This window comes from Engystomops pustulosus, unplaced genomic scaffold, assembly GCF_040894005.1.
Source record: "Engystomops pustulosus unplaced genomic scaffold, aEngPut4.maternal MAT_SCAFFOLD_154, whole genome shotgun sequence".
Taxonomy (NCBI): Eukaryota; Metazoa; Chordata; class Amphibia; order Anura; family Leptodactylidae; genus Engystomops; species Engystomops pustulosus.
Genome location: NW_027285034.1, coordinates 27,797 through 48,206, shown reverse-complemented (window position 1 = coordinate 48,206; position 20,410 = coordinate 27,797). Strand labels below are relative to the sequence as shown.

Sequence of the window (20,410 nt, the reverse complement as noted above, 5' to 3'; positions counted from 1 at the left end):
AAGTACGGTTGGTTCTGGTCCTGTGTGTATGAAGTACGGTTGGTTCTGGTCCTGTGTGTATGAAGTACGGTTGGTTCTGGTCCTGTGTGTATGAAGTACGGTTGGTTCTGGTCCTGTGTGTATGAAGTACGGTTGGTTCTGGTCCTGTGTGTATGAAGTACGGTTGGTTCTGGTCCTGTGTGTATGAAGTACGGTTGGTTCTGGTCCTGTGTGTATGAAGTACGGTTGGTTCTGGTCCTGTGTGTATGAAGTACGGTTGGTTCTGGTCCTGTGTGTATGAAGTACGGTTGGTTCTGGTCCTGTGTGTATGAAGTACGGTTGGTTCTGGTCCTGTGTGTATGAAGTACGGTTGGTTCTGGTCCTGTGTGTATGAAGTACGGTTGGTTCTGGTCCTGTGTGTATGAAGGTTGGTTCTGGTCCTGTATGTATGAAGGTTGGTTCTGGTCCTGTATGTATGAAGGTTGGTTCTGGTCCGGTATGTATGAAGGTTGGTTCTGGTCCTGTATATGTTGGGTAGTTATGCACAGTACTAGTAATACACGGCGTGTAGTGCACACAGCGGCTGTAGTGCAGTACTTCCTGGAGTGTCACCACCTACCTGTGTACAGTGACATCACAGCTGGGTGCTGTTGCCCGGTGACTGGGTGTTGTGACTCTCGGGCCTCTGTTTAGTATAACAAGGAGCCGGGTGACAGCGTGGAGACCCCTCCCTGTGTAACTTCTGGGGGTCTTGGATTTCCCTGTGAATCGCACCTGACAGATGGCATCCAGGAGCGCGGGCACCCTCATCACCCACAACAATGCCACCTACATCCCACCTGCTCTCATGCCGGGGTAAGTGGCAGGACGGGGTTAACCCCTTCCTCACCTCCTGCCTGTATAACAATGTCATCAATTATTCAGCCTGCTCACAGGAGGAGATTCTGCACAATGTGCCAGAAAAATACAACAACAAGTGAATGAATCCAGTAACTCCCCGAGCCACCCGCAGGCACATGCACCCCCAGCATGCTCTGCTCTCCAGTATAACGACATGGCCTCCAGCATCTGCAGAGCATTGCACTGCCCTCTTTCCATGATAAGTACAGGGATCTGCAGAACATTGCTCCTCCTTATCTTCATAGATATATGGCTACAATCTGCAGACCATTACATCTCTGACCACCCTCAGACATCTGCAGAACATCGCTCTATTCCATCGACTTGTAAAATACCTCGATACACTGAGAAGATTTTTTCTCTACTGATATCTGCAGAACATCGCTCTTTTCTATTGTTTATCCATACTGACACGTTCTGCAGATCATTGCACTGCTTGATGACGTATTCTTACAGATCTGTTACAGACTACGGCACCACACGACACTCAGCTGCAGAGCATTGCACCTTTTATGCAACAGAAAATATATTTAATCACCGACATCTTTAGAGATCTGCAGAGCATTGTGTTCTGCAGATGATCACATCAGAGTCCTCTCAGGTCTGCAGAGTATTGCTCCCGTCTCAGTCATCAATATATTCTCCTGACCACTTCACCCGCAGAACATTCCTTCCTCAGTTGGCTGTGGTGTTTAGGGGGATAGTCACAGGGGGCTCCCCCCCCCCCCCCCCGCTGGGGGGGGGGGCTCAGACATTGGAGGGACATCCCCGCAGTGAGGGAGCGGAGGACGCGGCCCATTATAGATTTCACAGTCATGGAAATGTCAGTCTTTAATCCTTCATTAAGTCCTTCGCGAGGAATCACTGATGACTCCTTCTCCTGCTGTGCTAATAGGGCCTTAAAGGGCAACTCCACAAGCCAGGCTCCTTCACATACACCCGAGCGCCGCCTTACACTGGGATTGGGAAAATAATAGTCCTTACAATTAAAGGGAATCTGTCAGCAGGTGTGTTATGTATTGTCCCTGGAGAGACGTGTCATCAGACCTTTGTGTATGTTCTTAGTAGCAGCAGGACTGTGACATATGGATTTATATTCCAGGATTGTAGCTGCTCCATTTGCACTGGGGGTGTGTCCTCACACTTCTGTGCTCTGTGCTCTGTGCAGGTAGTGTTTGGTAAAGTCTGGCTGAAGTCTTGTTTTGGGTTCCTATTTACATTGTAAGGAAAGCGCTAAAGGACAATTACACTACAATCTTCTATAGAACTTTCCTCCGCACAGAAACTAAGCAGGAAGATACCCAGACAGCTCCATTCTCCAAGAACTAGTCCCAGACATCCCCCGGGACTTCCATCCTGCAGGGAGTCCACATCCTCTTATGGCACCGGCCTCGGGACCTCCATGTCCTCCTCCAGCCCCGGCCTCGGGACCTCCATGTCCTCCTCCAGCCCCGGGACCTCCATGTCCTCCTCCAGCCCCGGGACCTCCATGTCCTCCTCCAGCCCCGGGACCTCCATGTCCTCCTCCCGCCCGCCCCGGCCTCGGGACCTCCATGTCCTCCTCCCGCCCGCCCCGGCCTCGGGACCTCCATGTCCTCCTCCCGCCCGCCCCGGCCTCGGGACCTCCATGTCCTCCTCCCGCCCGCCCCGGCCTCGGGACCTCCATGTCCTCCTCCAGCCCGCCCCGGCCTCGGGACCTCCATGTCCTCCTCCCGCCCGCCCCGGCCTCGGGACCTCCATGTCCTCCTCCCGCCCGCCCCGGCCTCGGGACCTCCATGTCCTCCTCCCGCCCGCCCCGGCCTCGGGACCTCCATGTCCTCCTCCCGCCCGCCCCGGCCTCGGGACCTCCATGTCCTCCTCCCGCCCGCCCCGGCCTCGGGACCTCCATGTCCTCCTCCCGCCCGCCCCGGCCTCGGGACCTCCATGTCCTCCTCCCGCCCGCCCCGGCCTCGGGACCTCCATGTCCTCCTCCCGCCCGCCCCGGCCTCGGGACCTCCATGTCCTCCTCCCGCCCGCCCCGGCCTCGGGACCTCCATGTCCTCCTCCCGCCCGCCCCGGCCTCGGGACCTCCATGTCCTCCTCCCGCCCGCCCCGGCCTCGGGACCTCCATGTCCTCCTCCCGCCCGCCCAGGCCTCGGGACCTCCATGTCCTCCTCCAGCCCCGGCCTCGGGACCTCCATTGTCCTCCTCCCGCCCGCCCCGGCCTCGGGACCTCCATGTCCTCCTCCCGCCCGCCCCGGCCTCGGGACCTCCATGTCCTCCTCCCGCCGGCCCTTTATGTCATCTCCACATCTATGCTTCATACTGACTATATGAATGCTCCCCATAGGACAATGCGCTACAATCCTCCCACCCACCAAACATCAGGCCCAATAATGGGGGTCAGTGCCCCTCACCCGCTCCTGGGTTATAGAATAGCAGATGCCACTGGTTGTGACTTGGGGGGGGGGGTGTAGCGACACCTTAGAGGAGAAGGCGGATGTCCTCCTGAAGATTACAGGGAGTTACAGGGTTTTTCACTATCAAGACCTTCTCACAGTTCCCCATACTTGTTCGGTCACTTGGCCCGGACTGTTGATGGGAGTCAATCACTTGGACCCTTCATCAGTGTGTCCTGGGCCCAATGAGCGGACGCAGATGTGTAAAGGTGAATTCTTCATCCCCAGACTGTGGGGTCTTCATAGCGGGCAGGCTGTAGCCCCCCACACGCTGTATTGTCCTGCTGTCTCCCACAAGGCCCGCGGGTCGGGTTCTGCTGACGATTAGTAAAACTCTGCGGCTCTTTAATTAGTTTCATTTAATAATTTATTTATCCGGCAATGGATTATTTATGGCGGCAGCGCGTCCCCGGCCTGAAACACAAGTCACGCTCTGAGACCCGGCAGGACCGGTGTCAGCGCCAGCACATCTAGGCCTGGGCCTGGGGATGCCTTAAAGGGGAAGTCACAGAGAATATGGAGGGGTCAGAAGATTATACAAGGGAGAGGCGGCGTTAGGTATAAGAAAAGCACTGGAGCAGGTGCAGGACCAGGCACTGGTGAGAGGGATAGTACCGGTCCGATTGCATAGAGCAGTCACATGTAGGAGGTATAAAACCAGGCCCTGGGGCATGTAGAGGGCACAGAACCAGGCCCAGTCGCATGTAGAGGGCACAGAACCAGGCCCAGTCGCATGTAGAGGGCACAGAACCAGGCCCAGTCGCATGTAGAGGGCACAGAACCAGGCCCAGTCGCATGTAGAGGGCACAGAACCAGGCCCAGTCGCATGTAGAGGGCACAGAACCAGGCCCAGTCACATGTAGCGGGCACAGAACCAGGCCCAGTCGCATGTAGGGAACCGCCTGTGTTTGGTGCCAATCAGATTCGGACCCCTCAAAATTTCCATTCCGTTTATGTAAATTGGAAGAAAACCCATTTGGACCTCTCATCCCTCACAGCTGCAGTTCTCTCCAGTCTTAGTTTTTGTGCTGAATGGAAGTGAATGCAGTTTTCTCTGTGAAAATAAATTTTTCATCAGTCGTGTTATATAATCCGGGGATAATGTTCCATCTCACCTGACAAGACGCGGACAGGGGAGGGGGTGACCCGATTCCCGGGAGCCCAGACCACACTATATAGTATGAGGAGTAAGGGGGGAGGATGTACCGGGAGCCCAGACCACACTATATAGTATGAGCAGTGAGGGGGATGTACCGGGAGCCCAGACCACACTATATAGTATGAGCAGTGAGGGGGATGTACCGGGAGCCCAGACCACACTATATAGTATGAGGAGTGACGGGATGTACCGGGAGCCCAGACCACACTATATAGTATGAGCAGTGACGGGATGTACCGGGAGCCCAGACCACACTATATAGTATGAGCAGTGACGGGATGTACCGGGAGCCCAGACCACACTATATAGTATGAGCAGTGAGGGGATGTACCGGGAGCTCAGACCACACTATATAGTATGAGCAGTGACAGGGATGTACCGGGAGCCCAGACCACACTATATAGTATGAGGAGTGACGGGATGTACCGGGAGCCCAGACCACACTATATAGTATGAGCAGTGACGGGATGTACCGGGAGCCCAGACCACACTATATAGTATGAGCAGTGACAGGATGTACCGGGAGCCCAGACCACACTATATAGTATGAGCAGTGAGGGGGATGTACCGGGAGCCCAGACCACACTATATAGTATGAGCAGTGACAGGATGTACCGGGAGCCCAGACCACACTATATAGTATGAGCAGTGAGGGGGATGTACCGGGAGCCCAGACCACACTATATAGTATGAGGAGTGACAGGATGTACCGGGAGCCCAGACCACACTATATAGTATGAGCAGTGACGGGATGTACCGGGAGCCCAGACCACACTATATAGTATGAGCAGTGACGGGATGTACCGGGAGCCCAGACCACACTATATAGTATGAGCAGTGACAGGATGTACCGGGAGCCCAGACCACACTATATAGTATGAGCAGTGAGGGGGATGTACCGGGAGCCCAGACCACACTATATAGTATGAGCAGTGACGGGATGTACCGGGAGCCCAGACCACACTATATAGTATGAGGAGTGACGGGGATGTACCGGGAGCCCAGACCACACTATATAGTATGAGCAGTGACAGGGATGTACCGGGAGCCCAGACCACACTATATAGTATGAGGAGTGACGGGGATGTACCGGGAGCCCAGACCACACTATATAGTATGAGCAGTGACGGGGATGTACCGGGAGCCCAGACCACAGCATATAGTATGAGGAGTGACAGGATGTACCGGGAGCCCAGACCACACTATATAGTATGAGCAGTGAGGGGGATGTACCGGGAGCCCAGACCACACTATATAGTATGAGCAGTGACAGGATGTACCGGGAGCCCAGACCACACTATATAGTATGAGGAGTGACAGGATGTACCGGGAGCCCAGACCACACTATATAGTATGAGCAGTGACGGGATGTACCGGGAGCCCAGACCACACTATATAGTATGAGCAGTGAGGGGGATGTACCGGGAGCCCAGACCACACTATATAGTATGAGCAGTGACGGGGGATGTACCGGGAGCCCAGACCACACTATATAGTATGAGGAGTGACGGGATGTACCGGGAGCCCAGACCACACTATATAGTATGAGGAGTGACGGGGATGTACCGGGAGCCCAGACCACACTATATAGTATGAGCAGTGACGGGGATGTACCGGGAGCCCAGACCACACTATATAGTATGAGCAGTGACGGGATGTACCGGGAGCCCAGACCACACTATATAGTATGAGCAGTGAGGGGGATGTACCGGGAGCCCAGACCACACTATATAGTATGAGCAGTGAGGGGGATGTACCGGGAGCCCAGACCACACTATATAGTATGAGCAGTGACGGGGGATGTACCGGGAGCCCAGACCACACTATATAGTATGAGGAGTGACGGGATGTACCGGGAGCCCAGACCACACTATATAGTATGAGGAGTGACGGGGATGTACCGGGAGCCCAGACCACACTATATAGTATGAGCAGTGACGGGGATGTACCGGGAGCCCAGACCACACTATATAGTATGAGCAGTGACAGGATGTACCGGGAGCCCAGACCACACTATATAGTATGAGCAGTGAGGGGGATGTACCGGGAGCCCAGACCACACTATATAGTATGAGCAGTGACAGATGTACCGGGAGCCCAGACCACACTATATAGTATGAGCAGTGAGGGGGATGTACCGGGAGCCCAGACCACACTATATAGTATGAGCAGTGAGGGGATGTACCGGGAGCCCAGACCACACTATATAGTATGAGCAGTGAGGGGGATGTACCGGGAGCCCAGACCACACTATATAGTATGAGCAGTGAGGGGGATGTACCGGGAGCCCAGACCACACTATATAGTATGAGCAGTGACGGGATGTACCGGGAGCCCAGACCACACTATATAGTATGAGCAGTGACAGGATGTACCGGGAGCCCAGACCACACTATATAGTATGAGCAGTGAGGGGGATGTACCGGGAGCCCAGACCACACTATATAGTATGAGCAGTGACAGATGTACCGGGAGCCCAGACCACACTATATAGTATGAGCAGTGAGGGGGATGTACCGGGAGCCCAGACCACACTATATAGTATGAGCAGTGAGGGGATGTACCGGGAGCCCAGACCACACTATATAGTATGAGCAGTGAGGGGGATGTACCGGGAGCCCAGACCACACTATATAGTATGAGCAGTGAGGGGGATGTACCGGGAGCCCAGACCACACTATATAGTATGAGCAGTGAGGGGGATGTACCGGGAGCCCAGACCACACTATATAGTATGAGCAGTGACAGGGGATGTACCGGGAGCCCAGACCACACTATATAGTATGAGGAGTGACGGGGATGTACCAGGAGCCCAGACCACACTATATAGTATGAGCAGTGAGGGGGATGTACCGGGAGCCCAGACCACACTAGTATGAGCAGTGAGGGGGATGTACCGGGAGCCCAGACCACACTATATAGTATGAGCAGTGACGGGGATGTACCGGGAGCCCAGACCACACTATATAGTATGAGCAGTGACAGGGATGTACCGGGAGCCCAGACCACACTATATAGTATGAGCAGTGACGGGATGTACCGGGAGCCCAGACCACACTATATAGTATGAGCAGTGACAGGATGTACCGGGAGCCCAGACCACACTATATAGTATGAGCAGTGAGGGGGATGTACCGGGAGCCCAGACCACACTATATAGTATGAGCAGTGAGGGGGATGTACCGGGAGCCCAGACCACACTATATAGTATGAGCAGTGAGGGGATGTACCGGGAGCCCAGACCACACTATATAGTATGAGGAGTGACAGGATGTACCGGGAGCCCAGACCACACTATATAGTATGAGCAGTGAGGGGGATGTACCGGGAGCCCAGACCACACTATATAGTATGAGCAGTGAGGGGGATGTACCGGGAGCCCAGACCACACTATATAGTATGAGCAGTGAGGGGATGTACCGGGAGCCCAGACCACACTATATAGTATGAGGAGTGACAGGATGTACCGGGAGCCCAGACCACAGTATATAGTATGAGGAGTGACAGGATGTACCGGGAGCCCAGACCACACTATATAGTATGAGGAGTGAGGGGGATGTACCGGGAGCCCAGACCACACTATATAGTATGAGGAGTGACAGGATGTACCGGGAGCCCAGACCACAGCATATAGTATGAGGAGTGACAGGATGTACCGGGAGCCCAGACCACACTATATAGTATGAGGAGTGACGGGATGTACCGGGAGCCCAGACCACACTATATAGTATGAGGAGTGACGGGATGTACCGGGAGCCCAGACCACACTATATAGTATGAGCAGTGACGGGATGTACCAGGAGCCCAGACCACACTATATAGTATGAGCAGTGAGGGGGATGTACCGGGAGCCCAGACCACACTATATAGTATGAGCAGTGAGGGGGATGTACCGGGAGCCCAGACCACACTATATAGTATGAGCAGTGAGGGGGATGTACCGGGAGCCCAGACCACACTATATAGTATGAGCAGTGAGGGGGATGTACCGGGAGCCCAGACCACACTATATAGTATGAGCAGTGAGGGGGATGTACCGGGAGCCCAGACCACACTATATAGTATGAGCAGTGACGGGGGATGTACCGGGAGCCCAGACCACACTATATAGTATGAGCAGTGAGGGGGATGTACCGGGAGCCCAGACCACACTATATAGTATGAGCAGTGAGGGGGATGTACCGGGAGCCCAGACCACACTATATAGTATGAGCAGTGACGGGATGTACCGGGAGCCCAGACCACACTATATAGTATGAGCAGTGAGGGGGATGTACCGGGAGCCCAGACCACACTATATAGTATGAGCAGTGAGGGGGATGTACCGGGAGCCCAGACCACACTATATAGTATGAGGAGTGAGGGGGGGGGGGATGAACCGGGAGCCCAGACCACACTATATAGTATGAGCAGTGAGGGGGATGTACCGGGAGCCCAGACCACACTATATAGTATGAGCAGTGAGGGGGATGTACCGGGAGCCCAGACCACACTATATAGTATGAGCAGTGAGGGGGATGTACCGGGAGCCCAGACCACACTATATAGTATGAGCAGTGAGGGGGATGTACCGGGAGCCCAGACCACACTATATAGTATGAGCAGTGACGGGGGATGTACCGGGAGCCCAGACCACACTATATAGTATGAGCAGTGAGGGGGATGTATCGGGAGCCCAGACCACACTATATAGTATGAGGAGTGAGGGGGGGGGGGATGTACCGGGAGCCCAGACCACACTATATAGTATGAGCAGTGAGGTGGATGTACCGGGAGCCCAGACCACACTATATAGTATGAGCAGTGAGGTGGATGTACCGGGAGCCCAGACCACACTATATAGTATGAGCAGTGAGGGGGATGTACCGGGAGCCCAGACCACACTATATAGTATGAGGAGTGACGGGATGTACCGGGAGCCCAGACCACACTATATAGTATGAGCAGTGAGGGGGATGTACCGGGAGCCCAGACCACACTATATAGTATGAGCAGTGACAGGGATGTACCGGGAGCCCAGACCACACTATATAGTATGAGCAGTGAGGGGATGTACCGGGAGCCCAGACCACACTATATAGTATGAGCAGTGACAGGGATGTACCGGGAGCCCAGACCACACTATATAGTATGAGGAGTGACGGGATGTACCGGGAGCCCAGACCACACTATATAGTATGAGCAGTGACGGGATGTACCGGGAGCCCAGACCACACTATATAGTATGAGGAGTGACAGGATGTACCGGGAGCCCAGACCACACTATATAGTATGAGCAGTGAGGGGGATGTACCGGGAGCCCAGACCACACTATATAGTATGAGCAGTGACGGGATGTACCGGGAGTCCAGACCACACTATATAGTATGAGCAGTGAGGGGGATGTACCGGGAGCCCAGACCACACTATATAGTATGAGCAGTGAGGGGGATGTACCGGGAGCCCAGACCACACTATATAGTATGAGCAGTGACAGGATGTACCGGGAGCCCAGACCACACTATATAGTATGAGCAGTGACGGGATGTACCGGGAGCCCAGACCACACTATATAGTATGAGCAGTGAGGGGGATGTACCGGGAGCCCAGACCACACTATATAGTATGAGGAGTGAGGGGGATGTACCGGGAGCCCAGACCACACTATATAGTATGAGCAGTGACGGGATGTACCGGGAGCCCAGACCACACTATATAGTATGAGCAGTGAGGGGGATGTACCGGGAGCCCAGACCACACTATATAGTATGAGCAGTGACGGGATGTACCGGGAGTCCAGACCACACTATATAGTATGAGCAGTGAGGGGGATGTACCGGGAGCCCAGACCACACTATATAGTATGAGCAGTGACGGGATGTACCGGGAGCCCAGACCACACTATATAGTATGAGGAGTGAGGGGGATGTACCGGGAGCCCAGACCACACTATATAGTATGAGCAGTGAGGGGGATGTACCGGGAGCCCAGACCACACTATATAGTATGAGCAGTGAGGGGGATGTACCGGGAGCCCAGACCACACTATATAGTATGAGCAGTGAGGGGGATGTACCGGGAGCCCAGACCACACTATATAGTATGAGCAGTGACGGGATGTACCGGGAGCCCAGACCACACTATATAGTATGAGCAGTGACGGTTGGTTGTAAAATCTTTCAGAGGGATCCGGGACATGTTACGCTCTCTTAATATAGAGAATTAAGGGGTGGAGCACAACAAAGTGTCATGCTCCGCCCCCTTAGTGCTGATAATTATTCTGTACTAGGACTGTCGGTCCCACCGTATGGGAAGTACATCATCACAATCACACAGCTGTGCTCTTTGCTCTCTGCCATGGAATTCCCTACAGATCCAGCTACCAGCTCTGTGTAACTGCTATACCCAAATGGAAGTCTGCTACAGCTGTTACTCATAGCAGAAGGGCTGCAGAGTAGGGAGCTTATGACACAGCAGTGTGAGGAAAAGAAGCTATAATCCAGGAATATAAATATATATATCACAGCACTGCTGCTACTAACAACATACATATCACTCAAGGGACAATACCAACAAACAGTGCAGAGCACAGCAGTGTGAAGACCACCAGCCACCGTCCTTCCCCCTTCCCCAGTGCACTTATGGATTTATATTCCAGGATTGTAGCTGCTATATTTCTTAGTACTGCTACTGCTAACTAGATACACAAGCTCTGATTACTCATCTCTCCAGAGACAATACATAACAGTGGCTGCAGGGAGCAGAGTGCACAGCAGTGTGAGGACACCCCCACAACAGTGCTGTAAATAAATAAATCCATTATTCACAGTCCAGCTGCTACCAACAACATACTCAAATGTATGACTACACATCACCGTATGGACAATACAGAGCACAGCAGTGTGAGGAAATGCCGACAAATTCATTTTTCACAGTCCTGTTGCTACTAACATCATACACAAGGGTCTTATCACACATCTCTCCCGCTACAATACTTGGCTGTGGATTTCTGGTCCTACCTGCTGACAGTCTCCCTTTGGATAGAAGTAATGCCCGTGCCGAGTGCAATAAATCCCAGATTAGTGGGAATTACATTCAGAAGTTTTATTTTACAAGGATTCACCCTCCGTATGGGCTGTGCACTCCCTGCCCCGGCCAGTGGGTGGCAGTGTTGTGCATTAGTGTATAATACATGGATCTGCACATCAGATCTTGGATTCTCTCTCCTCCCGCCGCTCTCCACTCATTTCCACCACATCCACTACACAAGCTCCATAAAATCCAGAGACTTTACAGCTCCCAGAAGGCCAATTATATCGTATACGTCACGCCACGAGCCGTCGCCTACACAATGTATGAACCCTGCCCATATACACCAGTGTGTGCGACCCCCGGGGGGCTACATCCAAATACCCCCAGAGCAGATACACAACAAGGGGAGGAGGCTACAAAGTAACAAATATCACATATAAACATCATACAGTACAGGCCAATAGTCTGCACTCACCTTCTCAAGAAGAGTTTTCTATAAAAATTGTAGATTCGCACTGAAGGCATCAAAACTATGAATTATCACATGTGGAATTATATACTTACCAAACAGTGTGAGACCCCGGAGGATCTCTTATATTCCAGGTCATTGTGCTGTGATCACTGCTCTGCACAGTCTGGGCTTCTCTAGATGAGATACAAGAGGTAGTCACCTGGAGAGAAACAAGAGGTAGTCACCTGGAGAGAAACAAGAGGTAGTCACCTGGAGAGAAACAAGAGGTAGTCACCTGGAGAGAAACAAGAGGTAGTCACCTGGAGAGAAACAAGAGGTAGTCACCTGGAGAGAAACAAGAGGTAGTCACCTGGAGAGAAACAAGAGGTAGTCACCTGGAGAGATACAAGAGGTAGTCACCTGAAGAACTTCTCACATCACAGGTGCCCTGTCAGGGGTAATGAGTGCGATTTCTGGCCCTATAAATGGGGTTGGGCCATCAGTTGTGTTGTGCAGGAGACAGGTAGATACACGGCTGATCGTCCTACTGAAGAGACTGGTAGAACTTGTATTATGGATAAAAAAAAAGTAACAAAAAAACAGCAGCCGTCATTACTCTAAGATATGAAGGTCAGGCAGGCCAAAAAATTGGGAAAACTTTGAAAGTGTCCACAAGTCTAGGTGCAAAAACCATCAAGTGCTACAAAGAAACTGGGTGACATGAGGAGTGTCCCAGGAAAGGAAGACCAAGAGTCACCTCTGCCGCGGAGTTGAAGTTCATCCGAGTCACAGTAAAAGGACCTGAAATATTGAACAGATTTTCAGTTGTTTTACACTTTTTTGTTAAGTCTATAAATTCCACATGTGATAATTCATAGTTTTGATGCCTTCAGTGCGAATCTACAATTTTTATAGTCATGAAAATACAGAAAACTGTTTGAATGAGAAGGTGAGTGCAGACTTATTGTCTAGAGTGTACATATCATACAGAGAGAACTGTATACACAGACAGGTCACCTGACAACAAGGTGTCCACTATATCATCTATACAAGAATATAACTACTATAATACTGCTCCCTATGTACAAGAATATAACTACTATAATACTGCCCCCTATGTACAGGAATATAACTACTATAATACTGCCCCCTATGTACAGGAATATAACTACTATAATACTGCCCCCTATGTACAGGAATATAACTACTATAATACTGCCTCCTATGTACAAGAATATAACTACTATAATACTGCCCCTATGTACAAGAATATAACTACTGTAATACTGCCCCCTATGTACAGGAATATAACTACTATAATACTGCCCCCTATGTACAAGGATATAACTACTATAATACTGCCCCCTATGTACAGGAATATAACTACTATAATACTGCCCCCTATGTACAAGAATATAACTACTATAATACTGCCCCCTATGTACAGGAATATAACTACTATAATACTGCCCCCTATGTACAAGGATATAACTACTATAATACTGCCCCCTATGTACAGGAATATAACTACTATAATACTGCCCCCTATGTACAAGAATATAACTACTATAATACTGCCCCCTATGTACAAGAATATAACTACTATAATACTGCCCCCTATGTACAGGAATATAACTACTATAATACTGCCCCCTATGTACAAGAATATAACTACTATAATACTGCTCCTATGTACAAGAATATAACTACTATAATACTGCCCCCTATGTACAGGAATATAACTACTATAATACTGCCCCCTATGTACAGGAATATAACTACTATAATACTGCTCCCTATGTACAAGAATATAACTACTATAATACTGCCCCCTATGTACAAGAATATAACTACTATAATACTGCCCCCTATGTACAGGAATATAACTACTATAATACTGCCCCCTATGTACAAGGATATAACTACTGTAATACTGCCCCCTATGTACAAGGATATAACTACTATAATACTGCCTCCTATGTACAAGAATATAACTACTATAATACTGCCCCATATGTACAAGAATATAACTACTATAATACTGCCCCCTATGTACAGGAATATAACTACTATAATACTGCCCCCTATGTACAAAAATATACCTACTATAAAACTGCCCCCTATGTACAAGAATATAACTCCTATAATTAAGCTTATCTTAACCACTCAATAATCACAACTATTAGCAGAAGTAATTACACATTGATCAGTTGATGATACCTGTATCACATTAAGTTTTATTCTCGGGATTACTCCCTCATTACATTCCGTAAAGAGCTGCAGACATTGATGATGTTCCTGTAATTAAATCTATTATCCGTGTTTCTCAGGATCATTAGCTCAATAATCTGAAGCTGGAGGATCCAAAGCAAGAAAAGGATATAGCATTATAGTAGTTATATTCTTGTACATAGGGGGCAGTATTATAGTAGTTATATTCTTGTACATAGGGGGCAGTATTATAGTAGTTATATTCTTGTACATAGGGGGCAGTATTATAGTAGTTATATTCTTGTACATAGGGACAGTATTATAGTAGTTATATTCTTGTACATAGGGGACAGTATTATAGTAGTTATATTCTTGTACATAGGGGGCAGTATTATAGTAGTTATATTCTTGTACATAGGGACAGTATTATAGTAGTTATATTCTTGTACATAGGGGACAGTATTATAGTAGTTATATTCCTGTACATAGGGGGCAGTATTATAGTAGTTATATTCCTGTACATAGGGGGCAGTATTATAGTAGTTATATTCCTGTACATAGGGGGCAGTATTATAGTAGTTATATTCCTGTACATAGGGGGCAGTATTATAGTAGTTATATTCCTGTACATAGGGGGCAGTATTATAGTAGTTATATTCTTGTACATAGGGGCAGTATTATAGTAGTTATATTCCTGTACATAGGGGACAGTATTATAGTAGTTATATTCTTGTACATAGGGGGCAGTATTATAGTAGTTATATTCCTGTACATAGGGGGCAGTATTATAGTAGTTATATTCCTGTACATAGGGGGCAGTATTATAGTAGTTATATTCCTGTACATAGGGGGCAGTATTATAGTAGTTATATTCTTGTACATAGGGGCAGTATTATAGTAGTTATATTCCTGTACATAGGGGGGCAGTATTATAGTAGCTATATTCCTGTACATAGGGGGGCAGTATTATAGTAGTTATATTCCTGTACATAGGGGGCAGTATTATAGTAGTTATATTCTTGTACATAGGGGGCAGTATTATAGTAGTTATATTCTTGTACATAGGGGACAGTATTATAGTAGTGATATTCCTGTACATAGGGGCAGTATTATAGTAGTTATATTCCTGTACATAGGGGGGCAGTATTATAGTAGCTATATTCCTGTACATAGGGGGGCAGTATTATAGTAGTTATATTCCTGTACATAGGGGGCAGTATTATAGTAGTTATATTCTTGTACATAGGGGGCAGTATTATAGTAGTTATATTCTTGTACATAGGGGACAGTATTATAGTAGTGATATTCCTGTACATAGGGGACAGTATTATAGTAGTGATATTCCTGTACATAGGGGGCAGTATTATAGTAGTTATATTCCTGTACATAGGGGCAGTATTATAGTAGTTATATTCCTGTACATAGGGGCAGTATTATAGTAGTTATATTCCTGTACATAGGGGCAGTATTATAGTAGTTATATTCCTGTACATAGGGGGCAGTATTATAGTAGTTATATTCTTGTACATAGGGGGCAGTATTATAGCAGTTATATTCTTGTACATAGGGGGCAGTATTATAGCAGTTATATTCCTGTACATAGGGGGCAGTATTATAGTAGTTATATTCCTGTACATAGGGGCAGTATTATAGTAGTTATATTCTTGTACATAGGGGGCAGTATTATAGTAGTTATATTCTTGTACATAGGGGGCAGTATTATAGTAGTTATATTCCTGTACATAGGGGGCAGTGTTATAGTAGTTATATTCCTGTACATAGGGGGCAGTATTATAGTAGTTATATTCTTGTACATAGGGGGCAGTATTATAGTAGTTATATTCCTGTACATAGGGGCAGTATTATAGTAGTTATATTCTTGTACATAGGGGGCAGTATTATAGTAGTTATATTCTTGTACATAGGGGCAGTATTATAGTAGTTATATTCTTGTACATAGGGGCAGTATTATAGTAGTTATATTCTTGTACATAGGGGGCAGTATTATAGTAGTTATATTCTTGTACATAGGGGGCAGTATTATAGTAGTTATATTCTTGTACATAGGGGGCAGTATTATAGTAGTTATATTCTTGTACATAGGGGGCAGTATTATAGTAGTTATATTCTTGTACATAGGGGGCAGTATTATAGTAGTTATATTCTTGTACATAGGGGGCAGTATTATAGTAGTTATATTCCTGTACATAGGGGGCAGTATTATAGTAGTTCTATTCTTGTACATAGGGGGCAGTATTATAGTAGTTATATTCTTGTACATAGGGGGCAGTATTATAGTAGTTATATTCTTGTACATAGGGGGCAGTATTATAGTAGTTATATTCTTGTACATAGGGGGCAGTATTATAGTAGTTATATTCTTGTACATAGGGGGCAGTATTATAGTAGTTATATTCCTGTACATAGGGGCAGTATTATAGTAGTTATATTCTTGTACACAGGAGGCAGTATTATAGTAGTTATATTCCTGTACATAGGGGACAGTATTATAGTAGTTATATTCCTGTACATAGGGGGCAGTATTATAGTAGTTATATTCTTGTACATAGGGGGCAGTATTATAGTAGTTATATTCCTGTACATAGGGGGCAGTAATATATAAACTCTTCTTGGGTCTGTGTGTGCTGTTGTTCAGGTATCGTGGACATGTCCCCACTGAAGCCTTTACCTATGGTGACACCTATGGGAACACCACCGCACGCTGCTTTCAGGATTTCCGCTCTGCAGCCCTGAATTGTAGTCTGAGTCCGTACTATAAAGGGGGTCAGTTTCCTACAAGTTTCTCCAATGACCCAGCCCTGGTTATCGGGAACCGGTCTCGAGGATGGGACAGATTCCTCCACAGCCCGACCTGGTCCAGATACAATGTGGATCACAACCGCACAGAAGAACTGAACCGATTCATGAAGGTTTGTCAGATTATTAATCATTAGTCTATAGGCGGGGGGAATACAATATATACTCACCTGCTCCGTCTCCTAGACTTTCTTTGATCGGTGCACACTCCAGGACATAGTAAAGGTGCCACGGATCCCATGGCCTCAATAGTCACAAAGGAGGAAGAGGACAACGAAGAGTGGACACCAGATCTCCTCAAGTTTGGGGCGATTTAGGTCCCCATGGCGGTCCCTAACAATGATGCCCTATCCTCAATATATGATCAATAGGAGAGCTTGGAGCACCCTACGGGTGCAGGGTCCGCATATTGAAATCCCACCAAACTGAGGACTTATCCTGGGGAAAGTTTGTCAGTATTGGGAACCGCCATGGGAACCACACAAACCCCATGAACACAAATATATGCACATGATTAGAGGGGTTTTTTGGGGGTCTCCTCAGTATTTTTGCAGTTAATATGCATGGCTGTGCCCTTGTATAACAGCGCCCCCTGTGGTCTAGAGTGGTGTTACAAGTGATTTCAATGACACAAGATTTCCGGTCTGATGATGGGACCTGGGCCACACTTGTTTGTTACTGAGCTAACCCCATTTCTATTACCCAGGGTGCACTGCTCTATGTAATGCCCCCCCACTGGTGGAACATGTGACGCTTATGTCATATCAATGAAATATCTGACATAATGCAATGCCATTTCAGAGCGCACAGCAGCACCGCGATCACTACCGGGACAAGACCGGTACCGTGCCCCAGGTACCGCACTATATTCTGCCGGTCCAGAATGAGGAGACTTATCCACTGCCCCAGCAAGAGTAAGTATCTTACCGGGGGGCGGGGCTACCACTGGAAACTTAGTAATCAGATCCTGTGTACGGTATACTGCCCCTCCTGCTCTATAAGAAGCTCAGACTGCATTGATAACCACCAGAAAAATTATTGGTTTCTTGTTTTTCCAATATTTCTTCCAACATTAAGATGCACTTGTCCCGCTCAGACTCCACATTCCAGGGTTGAGGTCCCCATTCCAGATTCTGTGACCACTATGGACAATCACTGGCCTCAGTGGTCACATGACTGGTGATGTCACTGCTGGACTTGCTCATGTGCCTGATGAGGCCAGTGATTGGCCGTAGCGGTTACTAATCATAAACAGAGCAAAGACCAGGAGCAGGGGCAGTAGATTTACATATTTATGTGACCCCTGCAAGGGGGAGGGGCTTCTGGTGAGTCTGGAAAACCCCTTTAAGAAGGAAAACTGTATGTAAAGTAAAACAACAGGTCTCTACAATAATTTTATAAATGTTTTATTGTTTTGTATTTTAGGTTTTGACCCTCCTGGATGGCAAGATATTGGGAACCTGTGACCCTGGGGCTCTGGGTGTGTCTGGGTCCTGTGCTCACTATATGACACCGTTCACACTGCACAGAATTAAAGGAGGCGCTGGTGACGGACGGCTCGTCAATCTTACTTATTGTCACATAACGGCCCTGGATAATTTCATGGGAGAGAAGTAAAAATGTTGGGGGGCAATGGGGCTCCCCCATGTAATGTCAGGAGGCAAAGCGCATGGGAGTCACCATTACTCTTATGTCTCCATAGTGATATGAAGGTGGTGGCTCCTTAAAGGGAACCTCTCACCAGATTGTACCCCATGAATCTCCCAGCCCCTTGATGTAGGGGATAAATGCACTTTCTAGAATTACCTTTTTTAAGCAAAATCTCCTCAAGTGACAATGAGCAGAGATGGGTCATCGTTTAGAGGCTGTAGGGGGAGAGTCATTCGGAGGCCTCTATCTTCGGTTCTACAGCATCATTAAAACTGGTGCTGGTGTCATTTTAAAGACAGGAATCTCATCTTTCAGAACATATCAGGCTTGTGGTCCTGTGATCTACAGAACCGGAGATACAAGCAGGTAAAACATAGTTGGAAATGTGATCTGCAGATAAAAGTCCAATTGCCGCCTGTATCTCCGGTTCTATAGTGCAATGGAAAAGATAAGACCCTCATCTTTAACATGACACCAGCAGCATGTTTCTGAGTGCTCGGGAACTGAAGACCTTCCTTGTACAGCTTCTAAACTTGACTCATCTGAGGTAAAATGTGACTGTTCTCTGCTCATTGTAACATGACAGATTTTTTTAACAGGTAAAATGGGTGAGATTTCACATATGAGGGAATTCTAGAAATTATATTTCATACTGAGGGGCCCGGTAGTGGAATGGGTGAAAAACGAGTCCTGGGGCTCTAGAGGTGACCATGTGATGCCGGCTATGGCTTGTGATTGGCTCTGCAGGATATGTAGATGTTGTGTGCAGTTACATTGATCCAGACACTTGTGGCGACTATCAGGTCCACATCCCGGTGGGTGAATCTCACGTCTTATCTACTTTATCCCATCCTGAGGGTGACCTCTGACCTCTGAGGAATAGAACGGGAGAGGGCAGGTGTCAGACAAGGGTCAGACCTTCCTGCCCGGAGCGGGTGGAGAGGCGTTGGGTCCTGAGTGTATGCGCCGTATAGACGCTACCAGGTCTACATCCGAGGACCTCCAGCTCACGTCTTATCCTTCCCGAGGGTCACATCAGTCTTCTAACCTCCAAGGAATAGGATTGGGGGGGGAGATGTCAGACCCTCCTGTCCATAGAGACCCCCGTATGCTGCTACTATGGGGTCCACATGCGCGGAGGTCCAGCAAGGCGACAGGAGACACACAAGGGTCAGGCCATGGTGGTTAACCATACGCCTCCCGCTCCTGTAGACGTGTGACTTGTGTCGGTGTATCACACACAGAGCCGTGACCTCCACCCTCTCCCCATATTGTTATTCTCTAGAAGCTTTTCATAGACCTCAATCAGCACTCGACTCTGTGCATTGTGAGCAGTCACAGTACAAAGCTCCGCCGCCTTTATATTCCACCCACATCATCTGCTCAAGATACCCGGATACATACACACAACGCTACCTCCTGGAGTTCTGCTCAGGATCCTATTCACACTGGCAGTACAGAGAGGAGCCCCCGGGTACATACACACAACGCTACCTCCTGGGGTTCTGCTCAGGATCCTATTCACACTGGCAGTACAGAGAGGAGCCCCGGGTACATACACACAACGCTACCTCCTGGGGTTCTGCTCAGGATCCTATTCACACTGGCAGTACAGAGAGGAGCCCCAGGTACATACACACAACGCTACCTCCTGGGGTTCTGCTCAGGATCCTATTCACACTGGCAGTACAGAGGAGCCCCCGGGTACATACACACAACGCTACCTCCTGGGGTTCTGCTCAGGATCCTATTCACACTGGCAGTACAGAGAGGAGCCCGGGTACATACACACAA

At 48.5% G+C, this 20,410-nt stretch overlaps 2 protein-coding genes across 3 annotated transcripts in view; one reads left to right on the top strand and one right to left on the bottom strand.

Moving 5' to 3' along the window:
- OTOF (otoferlin) overlaps positions 1 to 20,410 on the bottom strand; it is a 210,497-nt gene that overhangs the window by 173,093 nt on the left and 16,994 nt on the right. Inside the window, exons 1-2 of one of the 2 annotated variants that reach the window (XM_072131853.1) lie at positions 12,359 to 12,482; positions 12,052 to 12,158 (exon numbers count right to left, since the gene is read on the bottom strand). The gene's annotated coding sequence lies outside the window, so the exon portion shown is untranslated. Of the gene's footprint in view, positions 1 to 12,051; positions 12,159 to 12,358; positions 12,483 to 20,410 lie in introns of those variants that run through there. The other variant, XM_072131852.1, reaches the window with a different exon arrangement.
- CIMIP2C (ciliary microtubule inner protein 2C) lies at positions 631 to 18,521 on the top strand. Its single transcript, XM_072131856.1, has 4 exons — positions 631 to 834; positions 16,806 to 17,079; positions 17,768 to 17,880; positions 18,392 to 18,521. The coding sequence occupies exons 1-4, from the start codon at positions 761 to 763 to the stop codon at positions 18,396 to 18,398; spliced, it is 468 nt and encodes a 155-aa protein (XP_071987957.1). The 5' UTR covers positions 631 to 760; the 3' UTR covers positions 18,399 to 18,521.

Coding starts and splice junctions, on each gene's coding strand:
- CIMIP2C (XM_072131856.1), top strand. CDS start 761: ATGGCATCCAGGAGCGCGGGCACCCTCATCACCCACAACAATGCCACC. Junction 835..16,805: donor CCACCTGCTCTCATGCCGGG/GTAAGTGGCAGG, acceptor GCTGTTGTTCAG/GTATCGTGGACATGTCCCCA. Junction 17,080..17,767: donor AACTGAACCGATTCATGAAG/GTTTGTCAGATT, acceptor ATGCCATTTCAG/AGCGCACAGCAGCACCGCGA.